Source organism: Ictalurus punctatus, chromosome 26 (genome assembly GCF_001660625.3).
Source record: "Ictalurus punctatus breed USDA103 chromosome 26, Coco_2.0, whole genome shotgun sequence".
Taxonomy (NCBI): Eukaryota; Metazoa; Chordata; class Actinopteri; order Siluriformes; family Ictaluridae; genus Ictalurus; species Ictalurus punctatus.
The window spans coordinates 11,880,736-11,905,017 of NC_030441.2; the positions used below are offsets into that span (position 1 = coordinate 11,880,736).

The 24,282-nt window shown below is 35.6% G+C and overlaps 1 protein-coding gene across 3 annotated transcripts in view; it reads right to left on the minus strand.

Moving 5' to 3' along the window:
- cfap58 (cilia and flagella associated protein 58) overlaps window positions 1-24,282 on the minus strand; it is a 134,263-nt gene that overhangs the window by 95,212 nt on the left and 14,769 nt on the right. For all 3 annotated transcript variants that reach the window (XM_017456834.3, XM_017456835.3, XM_053676090.1), the window contains exons 7-9: window positions 18,194-18,353; window positions 7,038-7,120; window positions 4,152-4,343 (exon numbers count right to left, since the gene is read on the minus strand). In XM_017456834.3, coding sequence (XP_017312323.1) covers window positions 4,152-4,343; window positions 7,038-7,120; window positions 18,194-18,353 — 435 coding nt within the window. The remainder of the gene's footprint in view (window positions 1-4,151; window positions 4,344-7,037; window positions 7,121-18,193; window positions 18,354-24,282) is intronic.

Consider the following 24,282-nt stretch of genomic DNA (forward strand, 5'->3'; position numbering starts at 1 on the left):
GTTGTAATTCAATAACTGTTTTTCTCTAAAAATATATATATATATATGAAACAATAAACCAAATATAAGATTATTAAACCTATTGTAAGCGCTTTGTACTCATTTCACCCTTGAAATAGTCTTCTTCTATTGACAGATAATTTGGCTCATTTGAAGCATTTATTTCTCGAAAGAAGCAAAATTACCTGCCAATAGAATAAAAAAGCTATAAGATTGAAATGAGTAATAATTTCTAGAAATAGGTTTAATGATGTTATATTTGGTTCATTGTAATCTTCTATTAAGAAAAACTAGATAAATGTAACTATATTCAAAAATATTTTCGCTTGATGACATTTATTGCAGTTTAGTGTTCACCATACAAGTCCCTGTGAACTATTACTATAGTAAAAATAATATATCAGAATGAGTGTACTCATATAACCATTTATGTACATGCTTGTGTGTGTGTGTGTGTGTGTGTGTGTGTGTGTGTGTGTGTGTGTGTGTGTGTGTGTGTGTTACATAAGGAATAATAAGAATAAACAAAAACAACAAATAAACTAATTTTGTTTATGTCTTTTTGTTGTTGTTTTTTTTTTATTTACTTTACCCTTCAGGGCACTCATAAACGCTCCAATAAAAATGCATACAGTAATACTATCTAAACAGTAACACTGATAAATGACTCTCTGGGAAGTCATGGTGAGGTGTGAGACATTTAACATTCATTAGCATACCCGCATTCACCTATTACAACTTTATTATGCCAGTATAATTTGTTACTGCAAAAGAGTGCGTGTGTGTGTGTGTGAGAGAGAGAGAGAGAGAGAGAGAGAGAGAGAGATAGAGAGTGTGTGTGTGTGTGTGAGCGTGTGCAATGATAAATCTGTAATGTAATGCAGTTATGAAATAATAATGCCTTTCTTTAAGCTTATATGCCCAGAACTTCCTACCACAAAAAAATATTCACAATGTTTCAGAGCGCTATCTAAATTGTTTTAGAAAAACTATTATGGTTTTAGTATTATTTTTGTATTTTTATTAAAAAAAGATTATTAAGCATTTGACTTAATATAAATCAAAATAAGTTGCTTTCAATGGTAGTAATAATAGCAGTAGCATATTTTGCTTTGTTGCTTTGTCTATTTGTTAGGGCAACTATACAGCTACTGTACATTAGCCTTAGCTGAATAATCTAGCAAACACTGGGTTTACGTTTACAACAGTTTTGTTTGGTGCAGCAAAGATTATATTCTCACTAACTAGCTGCATGACAGCTGCATTAGCCTATAGTTTATTTTTTATTCCAAATGTGATCAACGTTTGCATAAGCACTAGAGGTTTTGGGAAATTTAACATGTAACATTTAAATTTTATTCTGCTGAAATGAACTAAATGACTCAAAAAAAGATTAGTTTATTTTGCTGAACGAGATTCAAAGATCCGAGTCAGTAAAATGATCCGAACTTCCCATCACTAAACTGTCTGACTCGGGCACCCACATGCTTTCTGTGTGGGCGCGTGCTCTGTGATGTGTGCTTGCATTAACCCAGGTGAGTAGTCAAATACTGAAATTTACAGGCCAAGTCCTATCTTAAGTGGATGAAAACAGTCGTATACTACAATGCATAGCCTATAATATCGTTAAGGTTAATAAATACAACAAAGGAAAAAGATAACTCATCATTGCTATGAATTACTTTACTCCTGAATGGTTGTGTTAATATTTGTGGCTATGCTTGCACTTATTAGATTTTAAGCAGTTTGTTTAAGTATGCAAGTCTTTAAATGTAAAATAAATTATATTATATATATATATATATATATATATATATATATATATATATATATATATATATATATATATATATATAACCTGTCATTTTCTGATGCTCCTGCTTCCACTGTAATGCTTCCCTCATTAGCTTTGCCTACAATATCAATATGAATATGAACCGCTGGCCATGAAATATATCAAGAGATTTGGTGAGAATCTATTACTTTGGTCCTGATCTTGCTTGTATACACTGTTTATTACATTTTTTAATGACTTTTTTTCTTCTCTTCATAGAATTACTTCAGGCACTGAAGTAACTGTCTTTTTTGTCATATACAATATGAAAAAAATTATTAAACTTGCATTTTTTTGTTCTTTTACCTAAAGAAAAGTGTAACTTTATGGACTTGGCATTGTACAGCAGTGCTATAGTACTTTGGAATGGAACCTTATGACATTTGACCTGCACTGTGAAAATTCAAATGACCTTTTTTGCAGTGTTGTTTAACATGTTTCTGTGTTATATTTGTTTGATGTTCTGTAATGACTGAAGATCAGCACAGAATTCACCAGACTTGTGTCCATGGACTTGAGCAAGTGCTTTTATGAGGGTCTTGACAAACATGTCTCAAAGCTGCTGTATTTGTACCACTCAAGGCGCTATGCAGGCATCGCAGAAATGAGTACCATACTGGAAAGCCTGGATAAAAATGTGAGGAGATTTATTTCAAGTGTACTTGTTTTGTAAATACTGTGGTCAGTTCATTTCTTGCTATTTCTCTTGTCCTGCATAATTTGAATTTGAAATATTTGCATTTTTGAGGCATCAAATAACAGGAAGAGGGCTGCAGTACTGCTGGGGCTACTATTGTACGTGCGGGAGAATCCATCTCACTTCTTAAAGATCTTTGAGCTAAGTGTCTGTGAGGAAAGTAAGAAGGGATGTTGGAACATGTTCAGATAATGGAAGTCCATGTATTGATATTTCCAACTATTTTGATGGAGTTTACCTTGTTTTATTTTCATGAGAGATGATACATTTCAGGAAGTTGTACTGTAATGCTTTCCACCTTCTAAATATTAATTCTTTTTGTGCGATAACTATTACAGTTAAGATCGGTTCACTCATGCTGTTCTTAAGTCGTTGAGCTTGTGAGGTTGTATGTGTGAAAGCTCATTTTAATGTTTATCTTTGTTTTTAATACAGCACACAGGTTCTGAAGAAGAGTTAATCAAGGGCATGACTGTTGGAATCATTACAGTTGTGGATGATGTGATGGACCCTATTCCGTGTGACTGCAGTGATGTAGCCCTTGTAATCAAAGATGTTGTTGTTCTACGCAGTCTTGATGTACCAAATGCATTTGTCAACTTGATGGTATTGCTTTATGCACTTAACATAAACTACCCCAACAACTTCAAATACACCACTGAAGTCATTCAGAGGCTGTTCATGAACATTGGAGCTCATTCCTGCAGTGCATGAGTACATTCACTTAAAAATAAACTGCTGACGTAGAGATGGGTGTTATGCATTTCTTGTAAGAGAGATTTCATGTGTTGTGTATGTTACAGTTTCTATACCTCAACAGCATGACTTCAATTTTGTTTTAGATTTCCACCTTTAAACACTGGGCAATTTAAATGTAATTTTATTAGGCAAAAACAGATTTCTGCTAGCTTTTTCTGTTTATTTTTAGAAATTCATGTCATTTAATTTATTTTTTTACAATTGTAATAGATTTTTGTTTACTCAAATTGATCTTAGCACAATATTAATTTTTTAACCTTTTACTTAAAGAGTTAAAAGAAACACTGGCTATTGTAACTCTGGATATTTGAACCTGTTTGACTTGTTCTGTTTACATTTGTAAATTTATAAGTGAAACAATTGATAAAGTCTTTCATATGGAAAAATGGGTTCTTATTTATTTGGTTGAACTTGCTAATGTAAGTTAGGAAAATAAGCCAAATTAAGTTAAATGAACTCGAATTTTAGTACAGGCAACTTGAAAAAGTTAAGTTCACCTTACTTTTATAACAGTATTTCAACTGAACTTGGGAAGTATGTATTACTTGAAACGAGTAGTTGGGTCAATTATTCAAATATATCAACAAAACTTTTTAAGTTGAAATTACTTATTTTACATAAATCCAAATTAACTGAGTCAAAGCAAAAAGACAACTCAATAAGTTAAGTTTAGTGAACAAAATTTCTTTTACAGTGCAACTAAACAGTGTATAAAATGGCTTGTCTTTGAATGATGATGTTTTGGTGTTCAGCTGTTGGTGAGATATAGTACAAATCATAAGCTGAGTTTGGGTGGGGGGAGGAGGGGTGCATATGAAAGTATGGCTATGTTCAACCCAGTGTCTGCATGCGGGGGGTTACCTTCTGTGTGAGGTCGCTGGCTTCGTTGATGTAGCGGTCCCGCTCCTTTTCAAGCTGAAATATTATCTTGCGCTGCTTCTGCGCCTCGTCTCGGTAGTTGAGAATTTCCTGATCCAACGTCTTCTTTGTCTGCTCATGCAGCTTCACCAAGTTTAACTGCTTCTCAGTGGCATTTGCTGCCTTGATCATGTTCTAAACACACACACAAAGCATGTCTATATGAAAGATGCTACCTTGCTACCAAAACCACTTATTTGGTGAGTGGTGTCATTTTAAAATATCAGCTGTTATTGGCCACTTGATTGAAATGAAGGATATATTTTCATTTCAGATGCATTAGTGTAAAGTAGTTGAAGGGAGGTGGACTCAGATGTACAGCCAATTTCAGGAGCCAAGTCTGTATAAGAATGTGTGTGTATATTGTGTGTGTGCATGTGGTAGACGGCAGCGTATTTCCAATCCAATTAAATATGAATGGCCACTCATCTCCATATCCACAATAATACCGCAATATTCTGGAGATCAGTAGCACAGTAAGCTACTCGATTGTGAATTGCACTTCATTTCCATAGTTATGTTAATAGAGCAAATCGGAGCTCGGGGTGGAAGTGTATGAGAATTCACAATGTGATAACTTGATATTATTGTTTCTGAGCATGCCATGCTATCTGCTTACACACAGCAGCAGTGTAGGATGTGTTCAATGATTTAGTTATGAAAAGTGATATTTCTTAAATTAAGCACCATATTTAGCCTTCAGTGGTTTTATCAAAACTCTGTAGAAGTACAGCTTTATGTGCACTTTTTTATTGAGACAATATTATTTATATTATTACGATATAATGTATTTGATATACTGTAACTTTGCCAATTAGTTATGTCCCTCAACCAGTAATTTATTCATGCATTTTAATATTTAGTGTAGTGTTTAAGTGTGATCTATTTTCTATATTTGTGTGCATATATATGTATGTTTCTAAATTAATATTAACATTCTTTTTCTGCCAGGGACCAGTTTCAGCACTAAACAATAACAAATGCGAATGGTGTGTATAAAAACAAACAAACAAATAAATAAATATATCATACTATATTTCTATATTATTGCAGTTAATATATTTTGTTTCCATTTAGTGTTAAATGTTTTTTTCATTTTAGTATAAAATTTAACGCATTTAATGCAATTTAACGTTACGACATTAACACACCAATATCTGAAATTGAAGTGTAATTCCTTTCGACTATCTTGGATATTGTTAAAAACTGTTTTATTCCTACTCTTCCTACAATTTTTGTCCAATCATCACCAAATTTGGCAAACACCATCTTCAGAGTAAGCCTCACAACGGTTATCAAAATAATTTTGAATACTCTAAATGGTTTGTCTGTAATGGGCCAATGAATCTGACAGCTAAGCTGCCAAATAGGAAGTGAGGCCATATCTCAACAATGACCTTGCACACTGACACAAATCTTGGTAGGCACGTTCAGTACCATACCTTGAGGCTAGACAACAAATTCATGGTCAAATGTTACAATAACATGCCAATATGCTTCCATCTATGTATGTGCCATTTTTGGTACTCTTTCAAATTTTGTCTAATCTTCACCACATTTTATTGACATCATCTTGAGACCTGTCTAAACAAAAGTTATCAAAGGAACGCTGATATTTAAAACTGTTCACCCATAATGGAATGGCAAATGTGTGAAAATACAAATCATTCTTGAATCCCTTTCCCTATAGTTATGGCTCTGTTTGCCTATGATTGCTTATGCAACAATTGTATCGTGTCTTTGAATGTGTGGCTCACTGAGGTGTTCAGCCCCTGAAAATTCTGCTTGCAGGTTTAATTTTTTATTATTCTTGCCAAATTATTTTTATTAATTTCTTTGATTCCACCATTATATATAACAATAGTAATATTCACATTATACTAGGTTCCTGATTGTATATGAATGAGTGTAGGTGACCTTTTTGGTATTTAAGCTTTTAATGGGATGATTGTTTGCCAAAAAAACATGACACACTTCAGATACGGAAAGCTATAGTTTGATATGTAGTAGTAACTTTGAGCTAGTGTCAGTATCTTTCGGAAATCTATCCAAGTGGTCTGAATGCATTTTGTACAAGATTGGTAGTACATGTATAATAGAATGTTAAAATTATCATTCTGTGTTCTGACCTTTAAATAGCATTACAACACAACAATACAGTGGATAAATAAGTTAAAACAAACCACCTATATGAAAAAAGTGATACTCTTAGCACAATTTCTTTTTAAAGACTCCATTGTTATAGCACCATACACACACACACACACACACACACACACACACACACACACACACAGTCTTACTCATTCACACTCATTCACACCTAGCAGCAATTCAGTGTAGCCAATCCACATACTGTTTTTTGTTTTCCTTTTTTTGAGGTGGGTGGAAACTGGAAAACCTGAATAACATACGGAACTCCACACATATGTCAGGCGACAATGACACCCTTGATGCCACCACCCAGAAATAAATCACTTAAATATTTAATATACGATTCCCATATTATAAAACTTTCATATGGTAAATCTTATCATGCAAAACCTATGTCTGCTCAAGTGAGGGTGACATGTTCATGTATTTCTACTCTCGCTCACACACACTATATTACACTCTTACTGTGCCTATTGTTGTGTTTTAGTAATTAATGTACTGTTTTGTGCTGTTTGCACACATGCACTATATGCAGTCCTGTGTAGGTCTTATTCAGTTCTGTGTTGTTTTATGTAGCACCATGGTCTTGAATGAACATTGTTTCTTTTCACTGTGTACTGTACCAGCTATATATGGTTGAAATGACAATAAAGTCTCTTGACTTTACACACCCACCTTACTCAGCATGTCTTTCTCCCGGATCAGTTCGTCTATTTTCTTCTTGTCACTCTCTGTCTGTTTTTCTGCCATTTCCATTTCTGAGAAAAAGAAAAAAAAGTTGAGTGTTTAAGTTGTCCTTTCATTGCAAGAAGTATTTAGCATTGATAATTTAAGTGGATGCCTAGGATACATTTAGCTTTATGTTCTTCTCCCTAGTGACTTACCGAGAGAGAATACATTCTACTTAAGACTTCAACTTATGTTAAAATGGCAAATCAACAGATACATGAGGAATGTTATACACGCTAGTAATAAGCAGGTTCTTACGTGGATATTCCTGGTGACCCACTGAGATTAGTGAAATCTGTCAAACAGTCAAATTATCTTGAGTGTCTTTCATGTTACCCAAGGACACTGTACAAAAAGTATGTGTCTAGGCCAACCCCTTCAGCAGGCCTTTAAGCCTGAAACATGTGAAAATATAAGCCAATATAACGGATATACAGTGCCTTGCAAAAGTATTCATGTCCTTGGCATTTTTCCTATTTTGTTATTTTATTTGGATTTCAGGTAATGGACATACACAAAATAGTCCAAATTGGTGAAGGGAAATGAAAAAAATAACTTTTTTAAAAATGTTTTTTTTAAAAAAAATAAATAAATAATAATAATAAATCTTTCAACTTTGTATGCATTTGTATTTACCCCCTTTGCTATGAAGCACCTAAATAAGATCTGGTGCAACCAATTACCTTCAGAAGTCACATAATTAGTTCAATAAAGTCCATCTGTGTGCAAGCTAAGTGTCACATGATCTCAGTATATATACACCTGTTCTGAAAGGCCCCAGAGTCTGCAACACCACTGAGCAAGGGGCACCACCAAGCAAGTGGCACCATGAAGACTAAGGACATGTCCAAACAGGTCAGGGACAAAGTTATAGACAAGTACAGATCAGGGTTGGGTTTTTAAAAAATATGCAAAACTTTGAACATCCCACGGAGCACCATTAAATTCATTAGTAAAAAATTGAAAGAATATGGCACCACAACAAACCTTATGGCCACCCACCAAAGCTCACAAACCAGGCAAGAAGGGAATTAATCAGTGAGGCAACAAAGAGACCAAAGATAACCCTGAAGGAGCTGCAAAGCTCCATAGAGATTGGAGTATCTGTCCATAGGACCACTTTAAGCTGTACACTCCACAGAGCTAGGCTTTACAGAAGAGTGGCCATAAAAAAACCATTGCTTAAAGAAAAAAAATAGCAAACACATTTGCTGTTCACTAAAACGCATGTGGGAGACTCCACAAACATATGGAAGAAGGTACTCTTGTCAGTTGAGGCTAAAATTGAGCTTTTTGGCCAATAAGGAAAATGCTATGTCAGGTGCAAACCCAACAACTCTCATCACCCTGAGAACACCATCACCACAGTGAAGCATGGTGGTGGCAGCATCATGCTGTGGGGATATTTTGCATCGGCAGGGATTGAAAAACTGGTCAGAATTGTAGGAATGATGGATGGTGCTAAATACAGGGAAATTCTTGAGGGAAACCTGTTTCACTCTTCCAGAGATTTGAGACTGGGATGGAGGTTCACCTTCCAGCAGGACAATGATCCTAAGCATACTGCTAAAGCAACACTCGAGTGGTTTATAGGGAAACATTTAAATGTCTTGGGATGGCCTAGTCAAAGCCAAGACCTCACTCCAATTGAGAAACTGTGGTATGATTTAAAGATTGCCGTACACCAGCGGAATCCATCCAACTTGAAGGAGCTGGAGTAGTTTTGCCTTGAAGAATGGGCAAAAAGCCCAGTGGTTAGATGTGCCAAGCTTAGAGACATAGCCCAAGAGACTTGCAGATGTAATTGCTGAAAAAGGTGGCTCTACAAAGTATTGACTTTGGGGGGTGAATAGTTATGCCCACTCAAGTTTTCTGTTTTTTTTTTTTTGTTTTTTTTTGTTTTGTTTTTTTTTTGTCTTATTTCTTGTTTGTTTCACAATAAAAAAATATTTTGCATCTTCAAAGAGGTAGGCGTGTTGTGTAAATCAAATGATACAAACTCCCAAAATATCATTTTTATTCCAGGTTGTGAGGCAACAAAATAGGAAAAATGCCAAGGGGGTGAATACTTTTATGATATTAAATGAGAATTCATTAAAGCTTTTTACAAGGATATGTTTCACATAAGCATTTATTGATTGCCTGAACAACTGCACTTGGGATTCTGTTAACAGGTTTTCTGTTCTTTCTTGGGACCAGCTGAACGTGTCAGATAATCTTGTCTGTGGTAATCCTACAACATTTGGTATGTAACTGCATACTTTAACTCTGAATATGGCCCACTGAGATCTAAGTTCTGTAAAGCTGAAGGAAGACTAGATATGAACCATACAGTTATTAGCTGAAATGAATAACCAGGGGCCGGCTGCACCATCTGAACATTAATTTCATGGTGTAAAGTCAATACGAAACCATACAGTATGTTGGGAGTTGATCAAAACTAGTGTAGTGTAGAATTTTGCAGCACATGCACATACTGTATCATAAATAGTTGTAATTAAAGTTGATCGTAGATGAAAACGTTACACTAAATAACATTTCACCATTACCAGCCGATCAGAAACACCTTAAAACATCCATGTTTGTGGCGTGTTGATATGCAGGGAAGTTGTTAATGTTCATCTTTTTCCACTGTAATATACAGTTTTAACTGCAGGTTACATATATTTAGATAAAGCAACAAAATCAAAATAGCATGCAATAAAGTGGCGACTCGATTATCCATCTATTTTTATTTGTATTTTTATGCTTGGGTTCTTGCCGAACCTGTTTAATGGCATTTGTGTACCGAACCACAGCAATGAAAGATAACTAATGCCTGCAAAATTAATTCGTATTTGAATATGATCAACAGAATAATATTACATTATTGGTACTAGTAAAAATATTTGTGCAGTATAATACTTTGCCAATATCTCAATTTGAGATCTTAATTATTTTATACAGGCTATAAAATAGCCTGTTTTTGCTTTTATAATCTCTTTGGTTATGAATTCATTCACAGAAACATCTCTGCAAGGTGTCCATGTCCAGTTATCATAGACTATCATAATTATCCACGTGAAAATATCCTGCTAAACAAAGTGCAAGAAATAAAATAATACTGTGTATGTCACTTGGTACAACCAATAATTTTTAGTAGTTGTAAAAATGAACATAGTGGCTATTTATGTTCAAACTAGGCTACAATAGCGCTTATATTCCTTCCATAGCATTCATCATAAAATATAATAAATATGAATAGCAAAACTAAACATTATTTAAGACAGAGAATATACAGAACTCATTCACTGTAGCATCATGGGTTTGCTGTATGTCTTCATAAAAATCTTAGAAGCAAAAATACAAATCTGCTTTATAAGACTATACATAAGCTTTATAAGACTATATGACAGCTGTCATATTGTAGTAATATAATCTTTATGAAAAGTGTTACCTCTTTTAACTTATGTTGACTCTTTCATTGTATTCATTTGGCAAAATATTACAAGCATTAGAATTTTTTTAAAAAAGTTAAGTGCAAAAACAATGAAGTGATGTAGTTTATTCCACTATCACAACACCACAAGGCTTGTTTTAGATTGGATCAGTATTGTGGAATCACTTGCAGGCTCTCAGAAGGCTAAAAGATGTAAAATAATTACACACTGAGGCCTGAGAGGAGAGAGAGAGAGTGACAGCAGGACTAAGAGAATACGAGAGTGAGTGGCTTGTGTATCCATACTTCTACCCTGTCTTTCTTTTGGTATTCTCAGACTGTTTTTTAGCTTAAATGAACGATATGAATTAATTTAACGCTATGTCTTTTACCTGCACTGGTAAGCAACTGATAAAATAGCACTTGATACAGCACATCTTATTTTTCCACACAATGTAGCTTTGTGCCTAAGCTAAGATTCATGCTTTTTGCCTCTGTACTTCTTGTTGATTGTTAAAAAAAAGAAAAAAAAAAGAGCTGGATCACGTGCTATTTTACAAGCTGCTGAGCAATGTGGGTAGAATCTGTATTGTTAAATGTAACAAAATTTGCATTGGTTTATGTGATACTTCCAAAAATTACAAATAACTTTGGGGCTTAAGTTGCCAACTCTGAATAGTTGGTAAAGTGAAATTGTATTTAATCTACCAAATCTCAAGTTCTTCTAAATACAAAATTATATTTTCCTTTGGACTTTAGAAGCTAAGTGGATGTGAGAGAACATCAATTATTCCTACAAAAGCAACATACAAAACTGGGTGAATAGTAAGTGCCTACCCACAATCTACCCATGACAAAAAGTGGAAAACATCCACCAGATACCAAGCATATGTAGTGAAGGTGAATCAAAGACTTATGCCTGAAGCAAAAAAAAGACAAAAACAAAACTTAAAAACCCTGCAGGCATCTGTTTGGACAAAATGTTGCATACCATAAGGTGAAAAAGTACTGTTCTTCTTTTTTTTCCCCTTAAACAGACCTACAGCAGTTATTGTTGGGAGCAGCATGTCAGTGTGAGGGAAAGTGAAGACCGGCACACAGGCTGTAAAATACCTGCATGCAATAACAAGATTAATCACTCAACTCCTACCTTACATCATTGTTCTAAATGTGTGTGTGTGTTATCATATAGTCATATATTTGGGATGATAATGATACTGAGAAACAAAAAGAAAGTGCTATTATGACCATTTCATTGCTCTCATTATCTTTATTATTACTGTTATCCTACTATCAATTTCCTTGGCACTGTAGTCATGGTAATAAAGCAATCACTGAACTGAGGAGGGATTGAGAGAGATGGAGAGAGTCTGAGTAAAGGTAAGTGAGACAGAGTAAAAGGGAGATTAAGTGCAATCTTTGGTCCCTATTTTCATGATCACAACAAAATGCTAAATGAAGGCATACGACTGTGGTGTTGCATATTCATGGCATTTTTATCACCATTAGTGGAGTCAGTAACCTGGTGAACAACAACGTAATTGTAAGCAATAAGTATCCTATCAGACCAGATCATTTTCCAGCTCATTTCAGCAACATTTTCATAATGATTTATAATTATATTTCACTTACAGATCTCACCTTGATTTTAGAAATATATGTCTGCCTGACAAGTACAAACAAATGTGGTATGTTTTCTAATGTGCTTTTGTGGCCACGCAGACATACCTTTTATATCAGCTAATTGCTTATCTCTATGGCATATATTCATTGATATATTAATTAATTATAATGTTCAATCAGTTTACACATTCAGAACTGTATAATATAACAGAATTATCACATAAATCAATGCATATTTGGTTTCATTTAAAGCCTAGTCCACATTGTGTAATGGCTAAAACTAGGTAATTACATACATCACATGAGTATGCAGGGTGCCTTTAAGTGACTGAATTGAGACCTGTCAGCCAATAAGACAGGAGTATTTCTACGTATTTCCCTGTAAACCTTGTCTGATTGGTCTTGCCTCCATTCACTGAAGATATAATACAACACTCCATTCACTGAAGATACAAAATTACAACACTGGTGTCTTCTTTTACTTCTTTTTACGTGCAGTTATGCAGTGACAAACCGGTCCAAGTGGAGAATTATTCAGGGCTAAAGAAAAATTCTTTGGGGCTACAGACCCTAATGCCCAGGCCAGGTTATGCCCCTGGTACTCTCTTTCTTGTGGGTGGGTGAGTCGGGTGGGGACAGGGGCATCGTGGTGCTCATTGGAGCCCCTAAGCTGGTGGTGCCCTAGGCGACCGGCTAGTTCGCCTATGCCCAGAAATGGCCCTGTCTTTACATGTCATTCTTTTCCTGAAAAGAAGAAGAGTGAAATGAAAGAGGCTGTGGGTAAATCCTTGGTTGTTGTGACATCAGAGACAGGACGCGTACTTAAATTTATGCAGTAAACTGCAGACAGAGGATGTGAAGATCTTTCACAATTTTGCTCAGTTTGCCCCCAAGCAATTTAAACAACAAGAAAGACAGCTTAAGGTAGGGTATGTGGTAAGCTAAGACCATTATTAGGTCATACATTGTGAGCAATATTTTTACGCAAATGTTAGTTGTAAATTTTGCAATTTCGCTTAATGAAACAATTTTGTTTAAATAGCACATCAATACATAATTTATCTTCTTTCTGATTCATCCAGAAATCTGCTGACAAACATCTGTGAACACAGACGCCGACAGACACAGACAGGGTTAACACACTGATCTGACAAAACAGTCTGAGAATACCAAGAGAACAACAGGGTAGAAGAATGGATACACAAGCCAGTTCTCTTAGCTTGCTTAATCTCTCTCTCTCTCTCTCTCTCTCTCTCTCTCTCTCTCTCTCTCTCTCTCTCATTCTCCCTTTCCTGTTATGCAAAATAGCCATTCCTTGTCCTTCTGCTCTGCCAATAACTCCACCCACACCTCCTCTTACTAACCAATCACATTGCTGGTCCAGCTGCCACAGCCTGTCGCATCAATCACATATGGCAACTCTGATTAAAATGACAACATGCATCACGATGGAAAGCCCTGATTACGATGAGAAGCTGGCTGAAGCTTCATCCATCATTCGGTACAAATGCCTGCGGTTCAAGGAAGCAAATCAAAACCAAGCCTGAAATTAACATCACTATCCATAAAAAGGAGTAAAGAAAAACATACTAAACTTGCAGTGTATGATGTCAGCAGGTCTAACTGAGCTGGATCATTTAAGTGTACCCATTGGGGATAGCCTTGATCTCTTGCTTTTCTTTTCAAAAGTCTTTTGGCTCAAGGCAGCCCTAATCGCACTCTTGCATCACATATTTTTGTGTTTTTCCTGCTTTAATGCATTGACTCAACTTGTTAAGTAATTCTGGAGTTGAGTCAGTGTGGTAAACAAGCAAAAATTACAAAAATAAGCTGGAGTACAAAGCCAAAGCAACAAAATCAGTGCCAGTATTCAGTTACTTACAGCACTGTTGGATAAGAAACTTTTATATAAATGGTACATCAGTTACTTAAGCTGGGTTTTCTTCATTAGCTACCGTAAATAGCAAAACAATGAAAGCTACCTTTCTATCAGACAATGTGATGCTACGTACTAAACCAAAACCAAATCTATCCATGCCCTGGTTGTTCATTTTCCATCACATAATGGTGTTCAAAAAAGTTGGAACAATCCTCTGGAGATTATTAGGTGGTATACATGTTGCTAGAGTTCATAGTAAACACTAACCATAGTAGAAGACTGACCTAACCTTTACACAACATTCAGGTTAGTGTATATTCAGCTGACCAAACAAAGCATTCTGGGTTTTCCATTGTACTGTATGTTATCAGACAGTACAGAAGATTGGTGTGACAAACGATTAAATATATTACCCATTAGGGATTGCTGGTTTGTCCCTCAGGAGGAAACCTTAAAAGTACAATGCAGGACCATCTAATAGAGTGTTTTGCTATCAGGAAAGGTTTGAAGTAGAACCTCCTTTGGGATGTAAGGAATGTAAAACAGCTCTAGCTATCAAGTGTATTTTCCAAAGTCAGTGATGACCTGTCAATGGTCTGCACCATTTCTGTTTCAACCCATATGTCCATGTTTTGTATTTTGCTCCCATGGCAAGAAGGGCGACCAAATCCATCATGGGTACTCAGGTACAGTGTGGGTCACATGGCAATAGAAATTTGCAATGGAAAACAAAATACAGGACTGGGTATTTATTACCATACCGTGCTGTAAAAAAAAAGGTTTAAGAGAATGTTTCATTACCACTGCAATTTGCAGCAATTACTTTTTTTTCTTCCAAATGTAATCAGAGCAATCGATTGCACACACATCATCATATTAAAAAAAAAAATTCAAGAATGAATTTGCTTATATCAGCAGAAAACATATTCATGCAATCAATGTGCAAATTAGCTGTGATGTGAAAATGTGTCTAAGTTATTTTGTGGCAAGATGGTCTTGATCAACTCAATTTTCTAAGGCTTCTTAGAAAAGATAAGACATTTAATGTTGGACTTATGTACTGCCTGTTTGCATGAAAATAAATAAATAAAGAAGTTTGCATAACCTCACAGCTGGCTATTTGCTTATAGTATTGGTAAATATTTTGGAGATACAGTTGCAATCAAAATTATTCAACTCCCATTGCAAATCAGGTTTATTGTCAAAATTTACAGACTTTCAGCTGTTTGCAATGAACAAATCAAACAAAAGCAATTGAAATAGTTTGACATAATGAATTCTTAAAGTGGTTTCCCCAAATTCAACTGAAAATGCAACTTATAATGATTTCTCCAGTTTCAAAATTATTCAACCTCTTCATAGCAAGTATCTTTAGTACTTAGTAGAGCAACTTTTTGCTGTTATGACCTGCTGCAAAGGAGATGCATAGCCAGACACCAGCTTCAGTCAGCATTCCTGAGGAATCTTACCCCATTCCTCATGAGCAGTGGCCTCCAGTTCAGTAATATTCTTGGGTTTGCGTGCTGCAACCGCCTTCTTCGCATCCCTTCAGATGCATGGTTATTGACTTAATTTGCACAACTCTCTTGCTATTTGTGAAGAGTCTGCCATAGTTGACACAAAAGCTATGACCTGATGTCACTCCAAAACAATTGAAGAGTAATCGAGCACACACTTCAATCTATGATGAACCAATGGTAAGCAAGACCAACCCACCTAATTATCATACACGACACAGAAATGTAAGAATAAATACAAAAAGAAATCAAATATGTTGAAATAAATAAACGTATAAATAAATAAATTTGGAAATAAATACATGTGGGAATAAATAAATATAAAAATAAATGAAAGCATCAATAAATAAATATAAAAAAAGTAACACAAAATAAACGTAGGATTAAATTAATTTTTTAATGAATTATAATTGTTTTATCAAGTAATTTATTCCTTTTTTATTTCCCTATTACATATATACAGTATCTCACAAAAGTGAGTACACCCCTCACATTTTTGTAAATATTTGATTATATCTTTTAATGTGACAACACTGAAGAAATGACACTTTGCTACAATGTAAAATAGTGAGTGTACAGCTTGTGTAACAGTGTAAATTTACTGTCCCCTCAAAATAACTCAACACACAGCCATTAATGTCTAAACCGCTGGCAACTAAAGTGAGTACACCCCTAAGTGAAAATGTCCAAATTGGGCCCCAACTGTCAATATTTTGTGTGACCACCATTATTTTCCAGCACTGCCTTAACCCTCTTGGGCATGGAGTTCACCAGAGCTTCACAGCTTGCCACTGGAGTCCTCTTCCACTCCTCCATGACGACATCACTGAGCTGGTGGATGTTAGAGACCTTGTGCTCCTCCACCTTCCGTTTGAGGATGCCCCACAGATGCTCAATAGCGTTTAGGTCTGGAGACATGCTTGGCCAGTCCATCACCTTCACCCTCAGCTTCTTTAGCAAGGCAGTGGTTGTCTTGGAGGTGTGTTTGGGGTCGTTATCATGCTGGAATACATGCTGAAGCAGAGCATGATCCCCTCCCTTCGGTGACTTGGCCGCATGCCAGTATTCCAGCATGATAACAACCCCAAATGCACCTCCAAGATGACCACTGCCTTGCTAACGAAGCTGAGGGTGAAGGTGATGGTCTAAACCCTATTGAGCATCTGTGGGGCATCCTCAAATGGATGGTGGAGGAGCACAAGGTCTCTAACATCCACCAGCTCCGTGATGTCATCATGGAGGAGTGGAAGAGGACTCCAGTGGCAACCTGTGAAGCTCTGGTGAACTCCATACCCAAGAGGGTTAAGGCAGTGCTGGAAAATAATGGTGGTCACACAAAATATTGACAGTTTGGGCCCAATTTGGACATTTTCATTTAGGGGTGTACTCATTTTTGTTTAGTCATTAATGGCTGTGTGTTGAGTTATTTTGAGGGGACAGTAAATTTACACTGTTACACAAGCTGTACACTCACTACGTTACATTGTAGCAAAGTGTCATTTCTTCAGTGTTGTCACATTAAAAGATATAATCAAATATTTGCAAAAATATGAGGGGTGTACTCACTTTTGTGAGATACTGTGTATATATATATATATATATATATATATATATATATATATATATATATATACACACACACACACACACATGTATTTATTTATTTATTTATAGGTATTTACACATTAATTTTATTTATTCTTTTATTTTATTATTTTATTTCTGCAGGTTTGGTCCTCCATATGTTTGTTTATGTTTTAATATCATAAGAATGTATGATACATTTTAATATCAGATCACAAGGTTTTATACACAAGGCTCCAGGCCGCAATTCATGTAAGTACAGAAGCAAGTCTTAAATCCAAGATCATCAAATGATGGCCTGCAGGCAAGAGCAAGTTTTATCTGGCCCCAGACATTTTTAAATTACTTTACATGTAGAATCTTAAAAAGTTGTTTAACACTGTCCTAACATAAAGACCTGCTGAAATGTATAACTACAACATATGTACAAATGTGTGTGTGTGTGTGTGTGTGTGTGTGTGTGTGTGTGTGTGTGTGTGTGTGTGTGTGTGTGTGTGTGTGTGTATATAATAGAGATCATAAAAATTGTTTTATATTTAGTACTGCCCTGAGTAAGTTGTAAACTTTTCAACAGGATGATTGGTGTAAATTGCTGTGATTTTGTTTAAAGATTTTTTTTTTTTCATTTAGTACTGCCCTTCAGAAGTTACATAAGATATTTACATGTGTCCCTCAAATATGCAGAAGATGCTGGAAAAGCAAAGTGTGTGCAGAACCTGGAGGATTTTTATAAAGAACAGTGGCCAGTTTAACTGCTCACGGCAAAAAAACAACAAAAAAAATGAATCATTAACATTTTGCAGATTCTGCAACTTATGACCTCAACTGTAAACTGAGAGAAACTGAGGAAAACATGAGAAAGGAAACATGAAGAAAAAATACAGAGAGACGAAGAGATGGAATGAGAAAGAAACAGAGAGGTAATATAAAACAGAAAGAAAAAACATAGAGAGAAAAGAGAGAAAGAGAAAGTCCAGACTCAGGCCAAAACAGACTACACATCTCTGAGGTGGCAATAAGAAAGTAGTTGAAGGGTTTCTGTGTGTGTGCGTGTGTGTGTGTGAGTGTCTGTGTTCCATACCTTTCTCCAAGCCTCCGATCTGGTTCTTTAGTGTGTCTCTCTGCTCTTCCACCTCCAGTTTCTGGACCTCCATCAGGCGTAGCTTCTTCTGAGTGGCCTCCCTTATCTTAGTAAGCTTAACAGTCTCCTGCTTCATCTGACTCACCTCCTCTCTCAGCATCTACACACACACACACACACACACACACACACACACACACACACACACACAAGACTCAGTATGTATATCAGTGTATACCTCAAGTAGGTATCAGACTCCTGTTGTTCTGACTTTCCTGATTAAGTCTTGGGGGTGTGTGTGTATGTGTGTGTGTGCGTGTGTGTGTGTGTGAGAGAGAAAGAAACAAAAATTTGGACTAACTCCATTTAGTAAGAATTGTTTATTATTATTATTATTGTTGTTGTTGTTGTTGTTGTTGTTGTTGTTGTAATTGTTGTTGTTGTTGTTTATATTGTTATTGTTGTTATTATTGTTATGGGATAATACAACAAAATATTAGGTTCTAAGTATGTATGATTAATAAGAGTAATTGTTTATTGTTGTCCAAATTGCAGCACATGGGTTTCCTCTCTTTTAGTATGAAATTACAAATGAGAAACAAATTATCTCAATTTAAATCATTATTACTTTATGACAATATAAACACAATATGATTACCAATTTTACCAAATATTAAATTGGTTTAGTGGATAATTACTATGCACTATCTCTGCATATCAAATTCTGTTTGGACCAACCATAGTGCCTACTTGGTTTTCTTTCTTATTTTTTTTTCCTGATTTTTTTTACCGCTTCCCCTTTTTCTTTTTTTTCTTTTCCTTCTCCGTTCTTCCCTCTCTTTCATATCAACCCATCATCTTCATTTTCACCATGGTTACCCAGCTCTTCTCTCTTACATCTATATCAATAATAATAATTTGAATGATACAACATATCATTAAATACATGGTACAGTATTAAGTAAGTTAACTATGTTGTGACAGATCAGCCCAGTGGATATAAATCATTTGATTTACAATATTCTTTGATGTTTTTAAATGTGTATTTTGCTTTTTCCCCCACAGACACCAGATCACGCTCCATTCGCTTAACTGAAAGGCTTTATCTATAATTTCTATTTACTAAGACAACCTTTTAGCTGTTCTGCTTGCAATATTAATATAAATTGAATAGATAATGGAGGCACCGCTATACTTATCTCAGTTTCCATAATTCAAAATGGAAAGCATAGCCAAGGGTGAAACTGTAACACAATTTCTGACAATGCATTCAATTGCAAATTGAGTTTTTCCATCTTTGTGGATACTAAAATAGGCAATACACATTAGGAACTTTAGGAAATGTTCTATCTTTTCCTTACGACTTATACAGAACATGAAATAAAACAGGGTAGGGCATGCTTTTATAAGTAAATAATCAAGAAAACAAAGCAGCCTTACTGTTACCACCCTGAAGTTCATTATTTTCATATAACTGCATGCCATGAAGTGTTTTGTTCAGCTTACAATACAAAAATTGTCCTATCATTACATTTCTAATTAGTTAAAGAACATGTCATATGTTTATCCCTTGTAGATATATTTCATGTTGTGGAGCATCTGTGAAACAGGCTAGGTCCTGTCATCACTTACGTTATAACAGCTACTGTATGTAAGAAATAACACACAATAGACCATACTGTTATACGCATATCATCCATGCCAGGGTGGTGTTCTTATATCACAGTGATTTGCCAACAAATTTTTTCATTTATTAATAAACAACGCATTTCTTTTTTTATTTAAAGTTTTAAAAAAAAGTTTGTTTAAAAAATGTTGTGGAATATTCCAGAGACAAGTTACTTCCTGTTATGACTTATGTTATGGGTCATTCCATCTCAAGTGGTGCAGTGCAGGTTGTTCAACTGTTTTTAATTTTCCTAATTTCTTTTGAGTGATTACCTCTATGTATTGTCATTGGAAAATATTATTTTACTTGGTTTAACATGAAAAAAATCTTATTATACAGCTGTCTACAGAAATCTCTCGGCTCAAGAAGGTCCTAGCTCCATGGATCAAAACCTGATCTCTAGTGCACATTACAAGGTGCATGTACATGTATAAACATTTTGCACATTCATGTTCTTTAGACTTACAGGAGAACTTAAGTCCAAAAGTAATCTTCACAGTTGCTCACAGTTCCACTTTTAGGGTCAATATATAATGGGAAGGGTTCAAATCTCAGTCTTAATTTTTAGATGGTACCTGGTATAGAGTGCTTGCAGAACATTTCAGGTTTGAGACTTCTCCAATTATTTTTATATGTGAGCACAAAAGTACATTTCTTTTAAATTTCCCTGAATTTTGGGTTGAATATCTCTGGTGGGAGACCAGATACAAGCCTGAATTTTTTACAGAAATAAGTCCTCTATAGGAGCATTCTGCTCTAAAAATTGTGAGTTTGACATTGGAGGTGAACTCTGCAGGACAATGAACCTCAAGGACCAGATTTGAAGAACTTGACTGATCTATCATGTCAGGTGTACAGCTGGTATGTGTTAATAGATTTTATCTAAATATGGAATGACAGTGTTCAGTTGGGTGTTTTACAAATGAACATTGTCATAAACAGAGCTGTGGTGTTGTTTCTCAAGTGATAAATTTAGTAAGAAACTTCTAATATATAGTCACTCACTGGTTTTATCACAGGAGATAAAAGAGAAGTCTCAAACCTGAAATGTTCCGCATGCACACCATACTTATCTAGGTACCTCCTAAAAAAAATTAAGACTGAGACTCGAACTCTTCCCATTATAAAGTGATCCTAAAAGTGGAACTGTGAGCAATCTTGAGAATTACATTTGGTCTTAAGTCTAAGGAACATGAATGTGCAAAATGTTTTTATATGTACATATAGCTTGCAATGTGCTCTAGACATAATTTTTTGTTCCAAGAAGTTAGGACTAACCTGAGCTAAGATATTGAGGTTTCTGTAAACAGCTGTATAACCAAAATTTGTGTGTGCCAACAAATAAATGTAAAATGTAAATAAATAAATAAATTAATAAATAAATAGTGGTTTTGCAATGCCAACACATAGAGGTAATCACTCAAAAAAAAAAAAAAAAAAACTAAACATGGTCATGCAACCAAGTTTACAATTATTGTACCACTTGAGATGGAATGACCCCTAATAGCAGTTATAAACAGTCATTCCATCACCAGCCTCTCCTTTTCTTCTCTCTTTTGAGATTAATAAGGCATAAAGGAATGCAGCTTGTCATGTGACCAGAAAGCAGAGAAACCAGAAAGCACATACTCCTCTGTCTGGATGACTCCTGTATCTTCACAAAGCACAAACCCATGAGACTCCATTCATAAATGTTATATAAATATTTAGATTACACATAGATTATGTAGAGTATCCTTGTTATTATACTGTAGCTGTTACTATAGTAACAATAACGTATAAGAATGAGCGCATTAATATAAATGTATCATTCATGTTAAGGCCAGTACTACTGTGTGAGCCATGCAGTTATATAAAACTAATGCACGCACCTTCTGACCAGTCAGATTTGAAATTCAACAGCACTCTTTTTTGCCCTCTCTGTAAGATAATAAGCTTAAATAAGCCATATTTCAAATATGTTTATTCAGAGCATCTGCTATACAAGTCCCTGTATAAGTTGTTGCTATAAGAATGAGCAAACTGGTAATATATCCTTCAGCGCTCCTGCTAAAGAAAATTAATCAACACCTTCTGATCAATCAGACTCAAGAATTTATATTACACTCTAGCCAGCATATATGTTGTGGAAAATGCCTTGTCTAAAGATAAGCACTTTATGAATAATAACATCTCATAATGTTTATAACCATATACTGGTGGCTCTCATCATCTCTACACGATTGCCCCCCTCTTATTATGTCATACGCTTTTCTCTGAATGGCTGGGTGTCTTAGCTGAGCCTGGCATAAATATGAAAGGCCATAATTGCATAAGATTTCCATATAGAGGAGCCGCTTAGAGTATTGGAGATTGCTTATCCTTGTTGTTGAATGTGTTTGTGCAGTGCCCCCTTGTGGTACACTACAGCTTGCACTGTATTACTGTAATCATTGAAGCAACTGCAGTCAGATTTTCAAACAGGATGAATAAAGTCTTTCCTAATAATTAAACATCAGTATCTTGTTAAGTCTTTTGTGCTGTGTGCCTTCTCTTACTTTTTTTTCTTTTCTTCGATTGAGGCTAAATGGGTTAACAGTTCAACACACTCCACTGTTAACATGTTTCTTGTGATGAATACTCTGTATTTTTCTCTCAGAAATAGTGTGTGTGTGTGTGTGTGTGTGTGTGTGTGTGTGTGTGTGTGTGTGTGTGTGTGTGTGTGTGTGTGTGTGTGTGTGTGTGTGTTTTTATTTGCCTACAAATCTTCCAGCTATAGCAGACAAAGACATCAGGGATATATGATCCTAAACGAAATAGCTAACAATAAAATTGTGAACACACTCTTTTGTGCTCTGCCCTAAACTTAAGTATCCCCCTATGGATTTAATAAACTACACTGCAGCCAACAGAACCAATATAAAGGGAACAGAACTACATGTATTTACATTATGATATGTATGTATAACAATCTCTACCACACATAATGAAAGGGTTTTTTGTCATAAACATGAATGTTGTAATTTGTTTTTACCCACAGTATTTATTAATTTATTTTATTGTGTGTGTGTGTGTATATGTGTGTATGTGTGTGTGTGTGTGTTACAGGGGTTGAAATCACAACAATATTTATTATAACACTGTCATCCCCACTAAACTGATCACCAAGCTCAATGACCTGGGCATCAGCACCTCCATATGCAGTTGGATTCTGGACATCCTAACCAACAGACCTCAGGTTTGTCCTCTACCCTCATCCGGAACACTGGTGTCCCACAGGGCTTTGTGCTGAGTCCTCTGCTCTAATCCCTGTTTACCCAAGACTGTGTGCCTCTGCATAACTCCCACATCATCATCATCAAGTATGCAGATGATACTATTGTAGTAGGTCATATCAGCAACAATGACGAGTCGGCCTTCAGTGAAAAGATCCAAAGCCTAGCAGCATGGTGTTCCACCAACAACCTCACCCAGAAGACCAAAGAGCTCATTGTGGAATTCAGGAAATGTGAAAGCAGCAGACACTCTTCCATCTACAGTACAGTATCAATAAGACTAAAGTAGGGTATATTTCCAGCTTCAAGCTCCTAGGTGTCCACATCTCTGAGGAACTGTCCTGGCACAATAATACTTTAGCTCTAGTTAGAAAGAAGCAACAGTGTCTTTACTTCCTGAGGAGACTGAAGAAATTTCCTCTGTCTATCCAGATCCTAAAAAGTGTCTATTGCTGCACTGTTGAAAGCATCCTGACCAACTCCGTCCAACTCTCATCCCACCCCAGTGTTTAACCTCCTTCCATCCAGGAGGAAATACAGGAACATTCACACCAGAACTAGCAGGCATAGGGCCAGCTTCATCCTCACAACCATTAGCCTGCTGAACTCTACACTACACCATTAGGCCACTGATGTTTTACTGCCTGTAATCATCCTGCAGCTCTGTTCTATACTGTATATTCTGTATTATCACTATATAATCGTAGATTCATAGTTTATATCCGAGGTTATCTTTATATATCAGTATATAATCTGTATATACATTGTATATTATCAATGGATAATCTGGGTACTGTTACATTGTATATACAATGTACATACAGTCCCCTCCAAAACTATTGGAATGGCAAAGTCAATTCATTTGTTTGTGCAATACACCAAAGGTATTTGGGTTTGAGATCAAAAGGTGTATAGGAAACTAGACATTAGGATTTCAGCTTTTATTTCCTGGTATAGTATCTCACAAAAGTGAGTACACCCCTCACATTTTGGTAAATATTTGATTATAACTTTTCATGTGACAACACTGAAGAAATGGCACTTTACTACAATGTAAAGTAGTGAGTGTACAGCTTGTATAACAGTGTAAATTTGCTGTCTCCTCAAAATAACTCAACACACAGCCATTAATGTCTAAACCACTGGCAACAAATTTGAGTACACCC